The 16,721-nt window shown below is 38.1% G+C and overlaps 1 protein-coding gene and 1 long non-coding RNA gene across 18 annotated transcripts in view; one reads left to right on the top strand and one right to left on the bottom strand.

The window, feature by feature from the left end:
* Nucleotides 1-16,721, bottom strand: part of FILIP1 (filamin A interacting protein 1) — a 259,847-nt gene that overhangs the window by 78,022 nt on the left and 165,104 nt on the right. Inside the window, exon 1 of one of the 6 annotated variants that reach the window (XM_058435102.1) lies at nucleotides 9,187-9,293. The exons of 4 other annotated variants lie outside the window; for them this stretch is intronic. In XM_058435102.1, the coding sequence (XP_058291085.1) occupies nucleotides 9,187-9,201 (15 nt within the window). In that variant the 5' untranslated portion in view covers nucleotides 9,202-9,293. Of the gene's footprint in view, nucleotides 1-4,081; nucleotides 4,138-9,186; nucleotides 9,294-16,721 lie in introns of those variants that run through there. One more of the 6 variants, XM_058435107.1, reaches the window with a different exon arrangement.
* The window catches only part of LOC131382675 (uncharacterized), an 81,068-nt gene continuing 73,747 nt past the window's right edge, over nucleotides 9,401-16,721 (top strand). For 5 of the 12 annotated variants that reach the window (XR_009212252.1, XR_009212253.1, XR_009212244.1 and 2 more), the window contains exons 1-2: nucleotides 9,401-9,452; nucleotides 11,882-11,908. This is a non-coding gene — a long non-coding RNA (uncharacterized LOC131382675). Of the gene's footprint in view, nucleotides 9,453-11,881; nucleotides 11,909-12,359; nucleotides 12,500-16,721 lie in introns of all 12 variants that reach the window. The other 7 variants (XR_009212250.1, XR_009212246.1, XR_009212245.1 and 4 more) reach the window with 5 other exon arrangements.

Here is a 16,721-nt window from a genome sequence, read left to right as displayed (position 1 = left end):
CTGTAGGAAGCTGAGGCTGGTGGATTTCTTGAGCCCAGGAGTTCAAGACCAGCCTGGGCAACATGGCAAAACCCTGTCTCTATAAAAAATGCAAAACTTAGCCAGATGTGGTGGCCTGTGCCTGTATTCCCAGCTATCTGGGAGGCTGAGAAGGGAGGATCACTTGAGTCCAGGAGGTAGATCACATCACTGCACTCCAGCTGGGGCAACAGACTGAGACCCCATCTCAAAACAAAACAAAACAAAAAACTAAAATTCCATGTAATAAATTATAAAAGTGTAGTCATATTTTCCTGTGATTAGTCATCTGAATGTCACTGTCGTCCATGGATTTGAATGCATTTTTATTATGTGATTTTCTTCTTTTTTCTATTTTACACACATTGGGATATTAATAGTGTGACAGCTGCAGTGTTCTGGATTAAAAATTAGATAAGGTCACAGGTTCCCCCATGCAGTGCTATCATCCTACAGTGTATAATTTCTTAAATTCCGAAAGACTGCAAGCTCTCAGTTCTATTCTAATAAAGATCTTAGGCAGAGCCCTTAAACTGCCCACCTGTATGCATAATCAGCAGATAGGGTCCAGCTTTCTGTGAACCAGGTGAGAAGCTGAATTCTTTTTTTTTTTTTTTTTTTTTTTTGAGGCAGAGTCTTGCTCTGTTGCCCAGGCTGCAGCACAGTGGCATAATCTCAGCTCACTGCAACCTCCACCTCCCAGGTTCAAGAAATTCTCCTGCCTCAGCCTCCTGAGTAGCTGGGACTACAGGCACCCGCCACCACGCCAGACTAATTTTTGTATTTTTAGTAGAGACAGGTTTTCACCATTGTTGGCCAGGCTGGTCTCGAACTTCTGACCTCAGGTGATCTACCCACCTCGGCCTCCCAGAGTGCTGGGATCACAGGCGCAAGTCACCGTGCTGGGCCAGTGAGAAGCTGAATTTTTTAGAACATGGGAGAAGTCATTGCTAAGGTACAACTAGATGACATTTTCTCACAGTGGTTGTTTATCCAGCTTAGTAAATGTAATCCCCTCAACACAAACCAGTTAGATGAGACCCAGGACAAATCAAGCATCTCTGGTACAACTCTGTTTATTAAGTTAAATTTTCTTCACCTCTTTCTTAATTTTCTGTGATTGCCTCCTTTTCAGTTATCTCTAGAAGTTATTTTTCCAGCTCGAGGGGAAATCCTATGTAATTCCATCCAGAGGACTGACTGGCGGGTGGCCTTGCCACACAGCTATTTGCATGAGGCTCTTCCTGGGAAAGAGCTCATCCCCAGGGAGGAAGGGCACCATTTTGGTTGAAGGACAATAGAGCAGGGTCAGAGGGGAAGGGTGAGTCTGAGTGCAGCACAGTGTCTGTCACTCAGTCTCCCATGTAGCCCACCCCCATCGACCCTTGCCTGAGTCCTGGGGTGAGGGATTGCCATGAAAGACCCAAGTAAGAACTAGAGGAATTGGTAAATTAGAATTCAAAGCACCACAGCTTCAGCAGCAAGGGGGGAAGGTGGGGAAGAGTAGCCCTGTCTATAGCTTACATCATGCTCTCAGTGTAGACATCAGCCTGAGCAGCCTCCAAGTAGACAACAACTGGCATAAACAGAAGAGAGAGTCTTTGGGGCACACACAACTGTGTTCGCTGTGCACTTACAGGGGCAGCCATCAGACCCACAGCAGGCTGGAGAAGGAAAACAGGGCAAATGGCAAATGCCAATACACACAGGAGTGTGTGGAACATGTGTGGGTCATTTTCTGGGGTCTTCCAAGGCTTATGAGATAACCTAAAGGAGCTTGGCATTCTCACCGAGCGGGAGGGCACAGGGGCAAGAGAGGGAAAAGATAGCTTTAAAAAGCCTTTGATCTTATTTTTATCCTCAGACTGGTGAGGGCTGGAGATACGGGTAAAGCATTTTCAAAAGAGAAACTACTTTGATCATACAAAATAAAACTACATTGTCTAGCCAGAATTTATACGAGGTTTATTTGAATCACATAACATCAAATTTCTTTGGGTTTACTGTGTTTTCTGATCTATTCATTTTAGCCTCTGACCTAAGTGAATTCTACACTTACACATTTGACCAAGTTAGCAAAACTACTGTTGAATTTTTTGAACAAAAATGCAAGAAAATCTCAGCCATTCTGAATTTTGAGGAATGTCACACTGTATATTTACTTTTACAAAAAAATCAGAGTTTGTATGCTAAATATTAGAGTTTTTAATTTTAAGGGTTTGGGCACAGGTACATCCTCAAATGTAGAAAGTCCCCCTCCACTTAAAAAATACATAAGGTACATAATGTCTTTTTGAAAACTCAGGGTGGTCCTTATAAGTATCAATTTTCTGATGTACTGAAGATTAATATTGTTGTGTCCTTACTGAATCCATTTGCTTTTCGTTTTTCTTTTAAAGCAAGTTTCTGATATAGACTCAGAGCTAGTTTTTTGCTTATTTTTACTCCTATTCAAGAGATGCAATGTGGTAGAAAGAGCATGCCCTAGGGAATCTTGTGTTAGAAACGTGCATCGGTACTACTGTTAGTGTGCCTCTCTGAACTTTTATCTGCAAAATGGGCATAGCAATAGCTACCTCACAGATTTTTGATGGGCTAATGTATACAAAGTGCCTGGTAAATGTTGGTTACTCCCCACCCCTTGGGAGTCAGACAAATTATAGCTCTTCTGTTTACTACGGCTATGTGACCTTGGGCCAGTTAGCTCTGAATTTCAGCTCCCCAACCTGCATGAGAATGAAATATTTGTGAAGTGGCTAATATAGTGCCTGACATACAGTGAGTCCCAGTGAAAGGCAATTTCCTCCTTTTTTTTTTTTTTTTCTGATAAGAGCGAATTGCCTGATCCACTGGGCAACATAACCAAAAGCCTTTCCATAAACTGAACCAATAAGTCAAAGTCTAAGGCATTTTTTTCTCATCCCTGTTGTTCCCAATATTCGGTGACTACCCAAACCATTCATAAACACATCTGTGATTCCTGTGCCATGAACGTAGTGGACCACTAGCAACTCTATGTCAGCTTGTGCCACCCTCCGGGACTCTTGCACTACTCGTTGATGGGATTTAAAGAGGCAGCTCCCTCCCTAATTCAAAAATTTGGACTACACTGTGTAGAGTCTGCAGTTCCCTCATCACCACTGTCAAAAGATTATATTATGGCAGAAATGTCTTACTATTTTTTCTAAACTTTTCTTAGTATTTTTTTTTAAACACAGTATCGGCAAGAAACAATGCTACATAACACATTTTGCTAGTACTCATGCTGAAGGTAAATATTGCCCATATATGAAGGATGCAACCAAAGTCAAGCTCTCTGATTTAGGAAAGGAAAATAAAAATAAGCACAAAAATTAGAAATGTTAAGTTTTTTAAAAATTGCATCTTTAACAATATACCCATTGAGTTCCTACTTGGAATGTCCTTTTTATAAAAAAAGAAACTAGACCCTTGAAAAAGGGTCTACTTATGTATGATTTGTGATTTGTTAACTGCTTTTCATGGGCAATATTTGGCCTTACAAGGCCTGTTTAAAATGCCAAATAGTCAATTGCATTTGCTTGTAAAATTATCTTGCCCTTTCAGTATATTGGACCAGAGATGGGACACATTCAAAAATTTTTTGAACATAAACGTCTCATATGTACTGTTACCTAAGTGCTATTGTTTAGGAGATATGTGATGCTCTGCGATTTGAGAGTGAGCATAAAATCTGTAGAACTGCTATTTCTGATGCCTGATACTTCCCTATTCACAATAGTCACCACTTTGTAATTACAATTGCGCCTTTCTCCCTTCCCACAAGACTGAGAGCACTGAAGGCAGGAGCCTCTTGTTCTCTTTTGTGTCCCTAGCTCCTAGCACAATGACTGACACAAGTGGGTGCTCAGTAAACATTTGTTGAGTGGTGTGTATGTGTGGATCCTACTTATCCATCAACAATTTATTGTGCTTCTTTTCAAAGCATGTACATTTTCTCCTTTGAGGACAGAACTGCATTTTGAAAAGCTACCCTTTTGCCCTTCACTAGAGAAAGTTTAGATTCCAAAAGATATTGACTTACTAGTTTCATTTATGTTCACAAAATTTCTGTCAAATCTCTCCATGGTTCAGTTTCCTTATTGAACATGAAGACAGTTGAACCTCATTATTCACAGTAGTAGTTATGTTCTATAAAGTTGCCACAAACATGAAATTAGTGAATACTGAATCATTGCTCCCCAGGGAAACACAGAGTTCAATTCCTGTGAGTCTTTCTTCACAGTATTTTCAACAACCAATCAATACATTACCTTATTTTGTGTGTTTTTCTGCTTAAAGGCATCTTATTTTATAAAAACTGTTACTTAATTAACATTGAACTCATGATCAATGACACTGTGTCTGAAGGACTCATGTCTGAAGGAAACCTACCTAACACACATGTTTTCTCCTTAAAGTATGTCCTACACTTAGGAACACTAGACAGCACTTCAACACTCTGCCTGGGGCCATTTTAAACAGCAAAATCACCAACAGAAGCCACAAAAATGTGAAACATGTGGCATAAATAGATAGCAAAAAAGATACTTGTCTACAGTACGAGAGCTGAAACAAGAGGGCAGAGAAAAGCCCGTTCAGCCTCTGTTGGGAACATGCATGCAGGCAACACGAATTTTTGGCCTCTCTGTGCATGTCTGGGAATGCCCATGAAAGCACTGCAAGTATTGATTTGGGGATTACAAATAAATGTTAGCATCCCCCATCTCTCAGCCTCCTTGTGACTGGAGGGGGTTATGTGACTAGCTGTGGTCAATAGGCTATGAGAAATGATGAGTGAACTGATGCACAACTCTTCTACTTTTCTCTTCCTGTTAAACAACTAATGGACATGAAGTGAAAACTGATGGCATTTTCACTTGATGGTGAAAACTCCATCAGCCTGGGTCCCTGAGTGACTACATGGAACACAAACACCCTCTGTTCCCATCAAATCAAGTTGGACAAATATAGTAATGAGAAAGAATTTGGCCACTGGTATTTGTGGATTAATTTATTATTGCAGCATGTCCCTGTCTACCCTTATTAATACTGAAATTGGTACCAAAATAAGGGTACCAACATAGGTTTTGCCACCACCAAAATCTAAAATATAGAGCTGATAATAGGTGGAATAAAACATATGACCCTCATTTCAAAGATCCTGATTCAGGAATTGAATTCTATTTCTTTATCTATACATAATACCTGAAATAATGCTTTAGAGATCATCAAACTTAATGCTTTCACTTATGAATGAGAAATCTAGGCTGAAGTAAGGTGAATAACTTAAAATATTACCCTTGAAAATGAATTAAATGTTATGCATTTCATAAAAGTAAGTTGTTATTATTGCCTACCCCCTACCAAGGATAAACAGTTGATTCACAACCAAGCCATGACTAGAACCCAAGTTGTTTTTTTTATTACTAGGTATAAATGTAGTTTATTACTCAGTTTTAAAAAATATAAAAATCCATATTACAAGGAATATTGACTGGAAGTTGCTGATATCAGATGCCTTTTGCATATAGAAATAGGCGACTGTTTGTTTGCATTACTGCTTTACACAGAAGCTAAAGATGCCTAATGGAGACAGAAAAAGACAGAGAAAGAGAGGTCTATCATTGAATTTCAGACTTATTCAAAGATATTAGATAGGTTGCAATGGTCAATCCAAGGCAGACTTATTGGGACAAACAACAGAGACTCTGAGGAAGCTCACTCTTAGGGAAGAAGAATCTGGGGTGGGAAATCAAACCCAGCAACAGGACCCAAGTGTTGGAGAGTCTGTTGCAGATTTCATTGCTCCTTCTCATAACCACCACCTCCTCTCTCCTTGGCTTTATCTGCACTGGCCTCCTTGCTGTGCCTCAGACTCTCCAGGCACACTTTCCCCTCAGGCCTCTGCCCCTTTGCCTAGAATGCTCTTCCTCCATGGTGTGCTCTCCCGTCTTCTTCAGGTCTTTACTTAAATGTTAGCTTTTTAGTGGAAACTTTCCTGCTCTCCTATTTAAAACTACAATCCTCATCCCTGAAATATCCTAGGGCTTTTCTTGTCTTTATTTGTCTCCATAGGATTGCTATCTTTTAACATATCTGTTTGACTGACTTTGTTTCTTGTCTGTCTCCTCCTCTAGAATGTAACTCCTTAAGGACAGAGATTTTTTGTTGTTTGTTCAACAAGATTTGTTTATGCTTTATCCCCAATGCCTAAAGACAGTATCTGGCAAATAGCAGATACTTCATAAATACTTGATGGATGAATGAATGAATGAATATACATGGGGAGTTATCTTACTTCTGAATACAGGAAAGACTTTCTCTGAAATAACAAAGAAAAAAATAGAGATTCTAACTGTAAAAAACAATCATAGCCAATTAAAAGGCAAAAAAAAAAAAGAAAGGAAATATTTGTAACAACTATGAAAGATATAGGGTAACTATACTTAATTATAAAGAGTTTACATATGTCAATGAGAAGAACCCTAAAGCTCAAAAGAAAAATGCCTGAAAGGTATAAATAGACAGTTCACTAAAGAGATATAAAATGTTCATTAAGAAACAGTTCAACTCAACTAACAACTAAAGAATTATAAACTGAAACAATAATGAGATACCATTACTCACCTCTTAAATCAGGACAAATTTTAGAACTATAATAGTTATTACAAGTGAGGGTTTGATAAATAGACATTCTCATAATTTTGTTGGGAAGACATATGACTCTAAAAAGTAACTTGACAACAGAAACACACAAGTCTTCAGAAACATTTATACCTTTTAATTGAGTAGTTTCAAAAGAAGGACAAAGATTGTTGCATAAATATGATGTTATTTTAATAGTAAAAAATGAGAAAAATAAATATTCAATAATAGGGAAATATTTGAGTAAAATATAGTACACCCAAAGAATAAAATATTATACAAGGATTAAAAAATATATCCCAAGGGTGGCTGAATGATGTGGGAAATGCTTATTATAAATATTTAAAGTTGCACATATACTGTGCTTGCAATTACGGAAAAAATACATGTGAAGAAAAATACCCACCAAAATAGCCACAATCATTCTTTTAGGTTGGTAGAATTATGGATGATTATGAAAAACTTTTTTCACAAGTTTTAAATTTTCCTAAATCATTTTTTCAAACTTGTTCTTGTCCTCCTAAGGAGCCTTTTTAGGTATCTTTTCTTGTATTGCCCTCTTTTGAAACTTTAATATCATAGATATATACTGTACATATATTTATGTTCTGTGATCCTTTTGAGGGCCATAAACCATTGTCACATCTAAAATTTCTTTACTGCCACCCACATAACCAAATTTCACCCTCTTGAGAACAGTAGTGATGACACTGAGAATGCATGTTCTAAATAATCTATATCAGACTGGTTTTACTTTGATAATTAGATACAACTGTTTTGTTTTTTTTTTTTTTTTGAGACAGAGTCTTGCTCTGTCGCCCAAGGTAGAGTGCAGTAGCTTGATCTCGGCTCACTGCAACCTCCGCCTCCCGGGTTCAACTGATTCTCCTGCTTCAGCCTCCTGAGTAGGTGGGACAACAGGCGCATGCCACCACGCCCAGCTAATTTTTGTATTTTCAGTAGAGATGAGGTTTCACAATGTTGGTCAGGCTGGTCTTGAACTCCTGACCTTGTTATCTGCCCACTTTGGCCTCCCAAAGTGCTGGGATTACAGGCATGAGTCACCATGCCTGGCCTACAATTTTTTTAAAAGAAAGTGCTGGGTATTTCAGCTCAAAGGACTAAGTTTCTAACAGTAGAATTTCTGGTCCTCTGGCACCTGAAATTTTGAAACAATGATCTTTCTATTATACCTAAAATTCCTTGCGTATGTAGACATTTGTTCTAGCTAACATAAGTCTGACTTCGGATTTGTAGATTTAGATATGTAATATATTTTGCAGGAAAGGACAGAGTTGAATTTAAAAACAACCAATTCTTACATTTTACTCTAGTGTGGACAAAATTCCTTTCAGGAGCATTATTTAATTTACTGCTTCTTAATTCCAATTCTATAGATGAAAAAATAAGGCTCAGATAAAGTAAATAGCTTGACCAAGACCCCATCATTAGTAAAAAACAGAGTTATCTAACTCCAAAATATTTGTTCTTTCCATTATATGTTGCTGTAGGTGTTAATAACAATTTTCAGTGAAAATATGATGTAAGCACAGAGCAAAGGAAAGCCCTGGAACAAAACTCACTGGGTAACGTTTCCTGTACTAACAATCATCCACAAGTGGTGCCGTCCATAGCCATCTGGTCTAATTTCCCCACACTACATAACTTGATTGGCTTCTCATGGTCTTGCCAACATTTTTTGAGCATTGTCATCTTTTTTTAGTAACTTCCTTGAAGACGCTGCACTTCAATCTTCAGGCCAGGGCACGTGAGGCAGTGAACCCAGTCCGGTAAACTTCTCTGACTCTCCAAGACCCCTTGCCAAGCCACTGCTGCTGGGAGACAGCCTTAGAGCATGACTTCTTGCAATGTACTTTGAAGTAGATAAAATATGCACTCACGGACATCTGTCTGTTATTTCCTGCACTCACAGCTTTGTTCTGCTTTATTGCCAGAGAATTCTATGGATGATGTCACTTTTTTCTGAAGAGAACAGGCCATCAGAGCTTTTCACTGACATAATTAATTATCTGTAGTTTGATTCTGGGCCAGAAAATTCTCAAGGCACAGCCCCCAAAAGAATTAACTCTACTGCGCTTGCTATTCTTAAACTGTTAAAGAGACAGGGTACCATATCTCTTTTTTTCTCAGGCACTGATAATGGTATTTTTGTTCAGTGATATCAAGTAACAGAAAGTGAACTGGGGCACTATTCTATGATTTCACAAGGAAGACCTTCGGTTCAATGGGCAGCAAACTAAAGGTCGCTACAGATCAAGTATACAAAGCAAAGCTTTTAGGGCTTAGTCTTAAATGCTACAGGAATGCATCACAATTACTGAATAGACTTTGGGGGATCTTGTGAATCTGCAGGCAGAAAAATGAGATCTCAACCAAAGCTAACCATGGTAAATTAGCCACAAGGTGAAAGGCTTCAGTTTATCAGCCACAAAAGCCTAAAACATAAAATATATTTAAACCTTTCAGGAGATAAGAAATTACCTGAATGGTGACCATATATTTTGAGAGTCTTCACCTATGTTTTCATATAGATCTAAAACAAATTAGCCAGTTCCCCAAAAGACTTGTTACTCTCCATTCTGCTGGGTTTCAAGATTATGTAAATACACTGTTCTTTGTCTCTTTAAAACTGGAGTTCCGTGGGGGAATGATGGACACTGTAGATGTCATAAGGCAGTGGAGGGGCTCTGTGGAATCAGGGCACTTGAGTCATTTCTGTCGCTGCTCTTCACTAGGGGAGTAATAAGGTAAGATCTGGGAAGTCTCTCAACTTTCTCAACTCTGGTGGAAATAGCAAAATCCTATTTAACCTAAAGGATTAATGGAGACCATAGGTTTGAATATGCATATAAATATTGTCCCCCTAAAAAGGAATTGTTATTTATGGTCTCTTCTACTACCTTAATTCTGCATAAATGAGTTTGAATTGTGCTCTCTCTGAATGAATTTACAGTGGTAAATTATCTCTTTAGACCTACTATCAAAATTTAAAGACAAAATTATGACGCAAAAATGTTTGTTATAAAAAAATCAACATTAGAGAAGTGGTTAAAGAAAATGAAACGTATATGCTACATCCTCCCACATTCCACTCACCAAGGCTAATTCTATTAATAATTTGAAGTGGATCATTTCAGAATTGTTTTCTCTATAGATATACAAATGTAGTAGTAACACATGCATTATCTCCCCCACCCACAACATTATGAAGCACTTAGACAAGTAATGGACAAAGTGCTTTTTAAACATTATCTCATTTAAACCTTACATAACCTTATCAGATAGACACTATTATTATCACCATTTTGTAAATGAGGGCTCTGAGGCAGGTGCAGAAAAGTTCAGTCATTTGCTCAGTCACATTAACTAATAAATGGTGTCAGAATGCGAAATCAGGCAACCTAACTTCAGAGCTGGCAATCTTAATATTATACTTTATAAATTCTCCGTATACATATATCCATATAGAACCTCTCAAATATGTACCACCTTATTTTTTTATTCAACAATAGAATGGAAAGGTCAAGGAGAATTAAATTTCATTGCCACTAATACTCATTTCACCATAACTGTTATGTCTTATTTATTTCATTTTCAATAAATTAATCAAGCCTCTTCTATTTTTATGTCCATCTCTCAATTGAGTCTTTTTCAGTGTTCTCAATTTTTTTTACCTGAATCTATAACCTAAAATTTAGATCAAACTCTAATACAAAAAAAAAATTCCAAGGAAAAGATCAAATAATTGTGTTAGACTAGAATTCCACTTTGTTAACTTTGAAATAACAATTTCCACTGTGATTTATGTCTGTAGTAATTAAATCAAACCTTTACCAGACATCTCTGATTTGTCCTGTTCCTCTCTTTAGATGGAAGTTGACAGACCTAGCTACTACTTCTCTTTCCTTTAGCACCTGCACATCCTAAATGAAACAGTTAGTTATCTGTCTCTCTTTCTCCCCCTCTTCTTCCATCCTTCATTCCATCTGCTAACTTATTCCTTTAGCAGCTATGTGCAAAGTATGTGGCTAGTTGCTGTGGTGAATCTCATATGAGTAGGACATAATCCTATGTTTGTATGACTTTATAATCTAGTAGGAGTGAGATTTCGAAAGGTTACTCCTACAGCTACTTGTTCATCAAGCCACCTTTTGGAAGCAAGGGTAAAAGGAAAGTTCTAGAGCATGAAATAGCATTGGGAAGTCTTCAGGAATGATTAATCTTAATTCCCGTTTTTTGACCATCTAATTAGCTCCAAGCCTTAGCAGACCATTTGATTTATAGAATCAGAATAATTTAGAACAACAAAAAAAATTTAATTGCCTTTTTTTTTTTTTTTTTTGAGACAGGGTCTTGTTCTGTTGCCCAGGCTGGAGTTCAGTGGCACAATCATGGCTCACTGCAGCCTCAACCTCCAAGGCTCAATTGATCCCTCTGCCTCAGCCTCCCGAGTAGCTGGGACTACAAGTTAGCACCACCATGCCCAGCTATTTTTTTTTTTTTTTTTTTTTTTTTGGAGAGACAAGGTTTCGCCATGTTTTCAGGTTGGTCTGGAACTCGTGGCCTCAAGCAATCTGCCCACCTCGGCCTCCCAAAGTACTGGGATTACACGCCCAACCTAATTTCTTAATTTACAACTAAGGAGACAGAAGTTCAAAGAAGTCAATAATTTGCCTAAGGAATACAACTAACTGGTTCTTGATTGCACATTAGAATCCCAGTCTCCTGATTCTCAGACCAGAGATCTCTCCATTATGCTAAATCACTAGTAAATATATTGCAGTAATCTCACATAGGCATTAATTCATATGCTAATTAATTTTTAAAACATGAAATGAGCAATTTTGGCAAACTTAATATTTTAAGAAGCATTTGAATGCTATTGGGCACACTTGAAGGAGTGCTGGCATACATATCAATAGCAGCTTGTCAAAAGCAGCTTATGACCGTAAAATCAATGCCCTAAAAATGGTAATTGATGTTTCACTGATATTTGACTGTGTATTCAAACACATCACTTGTCAATTAGCAATAGGAATGTGTTTACTGAACTTAAAATATCTGATGCAATGTATTTTCCTCTTACTCCTTTATCATGTAATGCAATATTTTACCTTAATTTTCAGATAAGTATATATATAGTATTATTTATATCATTCCTTCTTTCCATATGCAGATCCTGAAGTCAACCAGGAACTGGTTGGTAAGTTTGATAATCTTCTTGAGGGAAGATGTTGGAAAAACTTAATTTTGTTATAAGCTGATTAACTACTTCCAATAACCAATCTTCACTCAAAGTGGGGAGCACTCTAGTTAAGCATGTTACATATCATGGTCCCATTACTTGTAGCCCCTTACGATTTTTTTTTTTCATGATAGGCTAACCCTGAGCTTTATCTAGCAGCATAACATTGATTGCGGCATTGGGAAATCTTTGCCTTACTAGCTTGTATAATGTTTCCAATGTATCTACTTTTTCCAAATAAATGACCAAAAACCACTGGCCAAGATTTATATTAATAGCTGGAAAGTTTCACGGAAAGAACTTTCTGGATTATGATAGAGTCAATAAAATGGTTCAAGTTCTCCCTAGCTTGTTTCAAACTCCTACTGCTTATTTGTAGTTACCAAGCTGCCAAAAATTATTGTTTCAGACAATGATATGCATTGACCTCTACTGAGTTTTTGTGGTCAGGAATCTTCTCTGAGCTGTCATAATCATGCATCGTCTCCAAGCAAGTGGTCAGATGAAAGCATGGTGAAGATGACTAAATAGACGAGGCAGGTGGATGAGGTCAGTTAACCAGCATCGCCAGATTTCTCAGCGCTGAACTCATTTCATGTTCAACAGTGGCCAGTCTTGTTAAATAATATTATGGGAATATCCCTAGAGTCTTCTTTCACATTTCTTCATGACCTTCAAGGCCTGTAAGCATGTAGTCTGAAGCCTTTTTTCTATAGCCACTCTTCACATGCTTAATCCTGAGAGCTAGCTTAGCAAGATACCATGGAGCTGCAGCAATACGGGCACATCAGTTCCAGCTGAAGTCTTAGTAGCTGTTTTGGAGATAGTGTCACATTCAGGGGGATGAGTTCTCAAGGCTTACATCTCAAGACGACTTAATCACAGCAAAACCATTTGAAGCATCTCTTACTGAGGTGTCTGGGCGTTGCTTTTCCTAGCCACGCCTCCTAAGGATTCACCAAAGCCACAAATGAAGAAAACAATTATGTAACTCTGATTTTGCAGCTGCTAAAGTGGAGGCACTTGGTACTTTCAGAACCACCAGTAAAACAAAGAGAAAATTCATCTCTCTCACCCTCCAAACTCAAATCTGTATTTGGTTCTGCCATCATCTTTTCTTTTTTATTATACTTTAAGTTCCGACATCCATGTGCAGAACATGCAGGTTTGTTACATAGGTATACATGTGCCATGGTGGTTTCCCGCACTCATCAACCCATCATCTACATTAGGTATTTTGCCTAATGCTATCTCCCCTTACCCCCCACCCACCGACAGGCCCCGGTGTGTGATGTTCCCCTCCCTGTGCCCATATGTTCTCATTGTTCAACTCCCCCTTATGAGTGAGAACATGTGGTGTTTGGTTTTCTGTTCCTGTGTTAGTTTGCTGAGAATGATAGTTTCCAGCTTCATCCATGTCCCTGTAAAGGACATGAACCCATTCTTTTTTATGGCTGCATAGTATTCCATGGTGTATATGTGCCACACTTTCTTTTTCCAGTCTAACTTTGATGGGCATTTGGGTTGGTTCCAAGTTTGCTATTTTTTGGGTTCCATTTTTTGCTATTGTGAATAGTGCTGCAATAAACATATGTGTGCATATGTCTTTATAATAGAATGATTTATAATCCTTTGGGTATACACCCAGTAATGGGATTGCTGGGTCAAATGGTACTTCTAGTTCTAGATTCTTGAGGAATTGCCACACTGTCTTCCAAAATGGTTGAACTAATTTACAGTCCCAACAACAGTGTAAGAGCGTTCCTATTTCTCCACATCCTCTCCAGTATCTGTTGTTTCCTGACTTTTTAATGATCACCATTCTAACTGGCGTGAGATGGTATCTCATTGTGGTTTTGATTTACATTCCTCTAATGACCAGTGATGATGAGCTTTTTTTCATGTGTTTGCTGCATAAATGTCTTCTTTTGAAAAGTTCATATCCTTTGCCCACTTTTTGATGGGGTTGTTTGTTGTTTTCTTATACATTTGTTTAAGTTCCTTGGATAGATTCTGGATATTAGCCCTTTGTGAGAGGGATAGATTGCAAAAATTTTCTCTCATTCTGTAGGTTGCCTGTTCACTCTGAGGATAGTTTCCTTTGCTGTGCAGAAGCTCTTTAGTCTAATTAGATCCCCACGTGTCAATTTTGGCTTTTGTTGCCATTGCTTTTGGTGTTTTAGTCACGAAGTCTTTGCCCCTGCCTATGTCCTGAATGGTATTGCCTAGGTTTTCTTCTAGGGTTTTTATGGTTTTAGGTCTTATGTTTAAATCTTTAACCCATCTTGAGTTAATTTTTGTATAAGGTGTAAGGAAGGGGTCCAGTTTCAGTTTTCTGCATATGGCTAGCCCGTTTTCCCAACACCGTTTATTAAATAGGAAATCCTTTCCCCATTGCTTGTTTTTATCAGGTTTGTCAAAGATCAGGTGGTTGTAGATGTGTGGTGTTATTTCTGAGGCCTCTGTTCTGTTCCATTGTCTATATATATTTTTTGGTACCAGTACCATGCTGTTTTGGTTCCTATAGGCTTATAGTATAGTTTGAAGTCAGATAGCATGATGCCTCCAGCTTTGTTCTTTTCGCTTAGGATTTTCTTGGCTATACGGGCTCTTTTTTGGTTCCATATGGAATTTAAAATAGTTTTTTCTAAGTCTGCAAAGAAAGTCAATGGTAGTTTGATGGAATAGCATTGAATCTATAAATTACTTTGGCAGTATGGCCATTTTCACGATATTGATTCTTCCTATCCATGAGCATGGAATGTTTTTCCATTTGTTTGTGTCCTCTCTTATTTCCTTGAGCAGTGGTTTGTAGGTCTCCTTGAAGAGGTCCTTCACATTTCTTGTAAGATGTATTCCTAGGTATTTTGTTCTCTTTGTAGTAATTGTGAATGGGATTTCACTCATTATTTGGCTCTCTGTCTATTGTTAGTGTATAGGAATGCTTGTGATTTTTGCACATTGATTTTGTATCCTTAGACTTTACTGAAGCTGCTTATCAGCTTAAGGAGTTTTGGGCTGAAATGATGGGGTTTTCTAAATATACAGTCATGTCATCTGCAGAGATAATTTGCTTCCTTTCTTCCTATTTGAATACTCTTTATTTCTTTCTCTTGCCTGATTGCCCTGGCTAGAACTTTCAATACTATGTTGAATAGGAGTGGTGAGAGAGGGCATCCTTGTCTTGTGCTGGTTTTCAAAGGGAATGCTTCTAGCTTTTGCCCATTCAGTATGATATTGGCTGTGGGTTTGTCATAAACAGTTCTTATTATTTTGAGATATGTTCCATCAATACCTAGTTTATTGAGAGTTTTTAGCATGAAGCACTGTTGAAATTTATTGAAGGCCTTTTCTGCATCTATTGAGATAATCATGTGGTGTTTGTTACTGGTTCTATTTATGTGATGGATTACGTTTATTGATTTGGATATGTTGAACCAGCCTTGCATCCCAGGGATGAAGCCGACTTGATCATGGTGGATAAGCATTTTGATGGGCTACTGGATTCGGTTTACCAGTATTTTATTGAGTATTTTTGCGTCAATCATCATCAGGGGTATTGGCCTGAAATGTTCTTTTTCTGTTGTGTCTCTGCCAGGTTTTGTTATCAGAATGATGGTGGCCTCATAAAATGAGTTACGAAGGAGTCCCTCTTTTTCTATTGATTGGAATGGTTTCAGAAGGAATGGTACCAGCTCTTCTTTGTACATCTGGTAGAATTCAGTTGTGAATCCATCTGGTCCTGGGCTTTTTTTTGTTGGTAGGCTATTAATTACTGCCTCAATTTCAGAACTTGCTATTGGTCTATTCAGGGATTCGACTTCTTCCTGGTTTAGTATTAGGAGGGTGTATGTGTCCAGGAATTTATCAATTTCTTCTAGATTTTCTAGTTTATTTGCATAGAAGCATTTATAGTATTCTCTGATGGTAGTTTGTATTTCTGTGGGATAAGTGGTGATCCCCCCTTTATCATTTTTATTGTGTCTATTTGATTCTTCTCTCTTTTCTTCTTTACTAGTCTGGGTAGTGGTCTATCTATTTTGCCATCATTTTTTCTAATCCTATATCTCACCTATCCCCATCTCCTGAGACTCTTCCACTGTGCTCTCTGAAACTCACATTCAACCACAAGTAAACTCTCCTCAGTTCACAAACTCTTCTGAGAATGTTCCCTTCACCTCCTTGCTCTAAGGTAGTTATTCTCAAATTTGGCTGCACTTTAGAATCATGCAAAGCTTAAAACAAACAAACAAAATACAGGTCCATGGCTCCTACCTCCAGAGTTGGTTATTTAATTAGTCTGGGATATGGTCTGCGCATCTGCGGTCAAGTTTGAGAACTACTTCTCTAAAGGAACACTGGCTCTCTCCTGAGGACATTACTTGCCCAACAACTCAGAAGCAGATAGTTTCTATCCCACTCTCCTTGTACCAATGGGCCTGGATGTGGGGTAGATTTTCCTCCTTGCTCATCATCACTGCTTCCAAATAATTCTCTCTCCCTGCTTCCTAAAATATACTAGCTTTTATTATCATGTCATCAGATAATATTAATTATATCCTTTCTGTTAATAGCTGTACTAGTCCATTCTTGCATTTCTATTAATGTGAAGAAATACCTGAGACTGGGTAATTTATAAGAAGAGAGGTTTAATTGGCTCATGGTTCCACAGGCTGTACAGGAAGCATGGTGGCATCTGCTTCTGGGGAGGCCTCAGGAGGCTTCCAATCATGGCAGAAAGCAAAGAGAGAGCAAGCATGTCACATGGCAA

This window comes from Hylobates moloch, unplaced genomic scaffold (assembly GCF_009828535.3).
Source record: "Hylobates moloch isolate HMO894 unplaced genomic scaffold, HMol_V3 SCAFFOLD_2, whole genome shotgun sequence".
In the NCBI taxonomy this organism is placed as follows: domain Eukaryota; kingdom Metazoa; phylum Chordata; class Mammalia; order Primates; family Hylobatidae; genus Hylobates; species Hylobates moloch.
The sequence above is the reverse complement of the archived record's forward strand: the minus strand, read 5'-3'. Positions and strand labels throughout refer to the sequence as shown.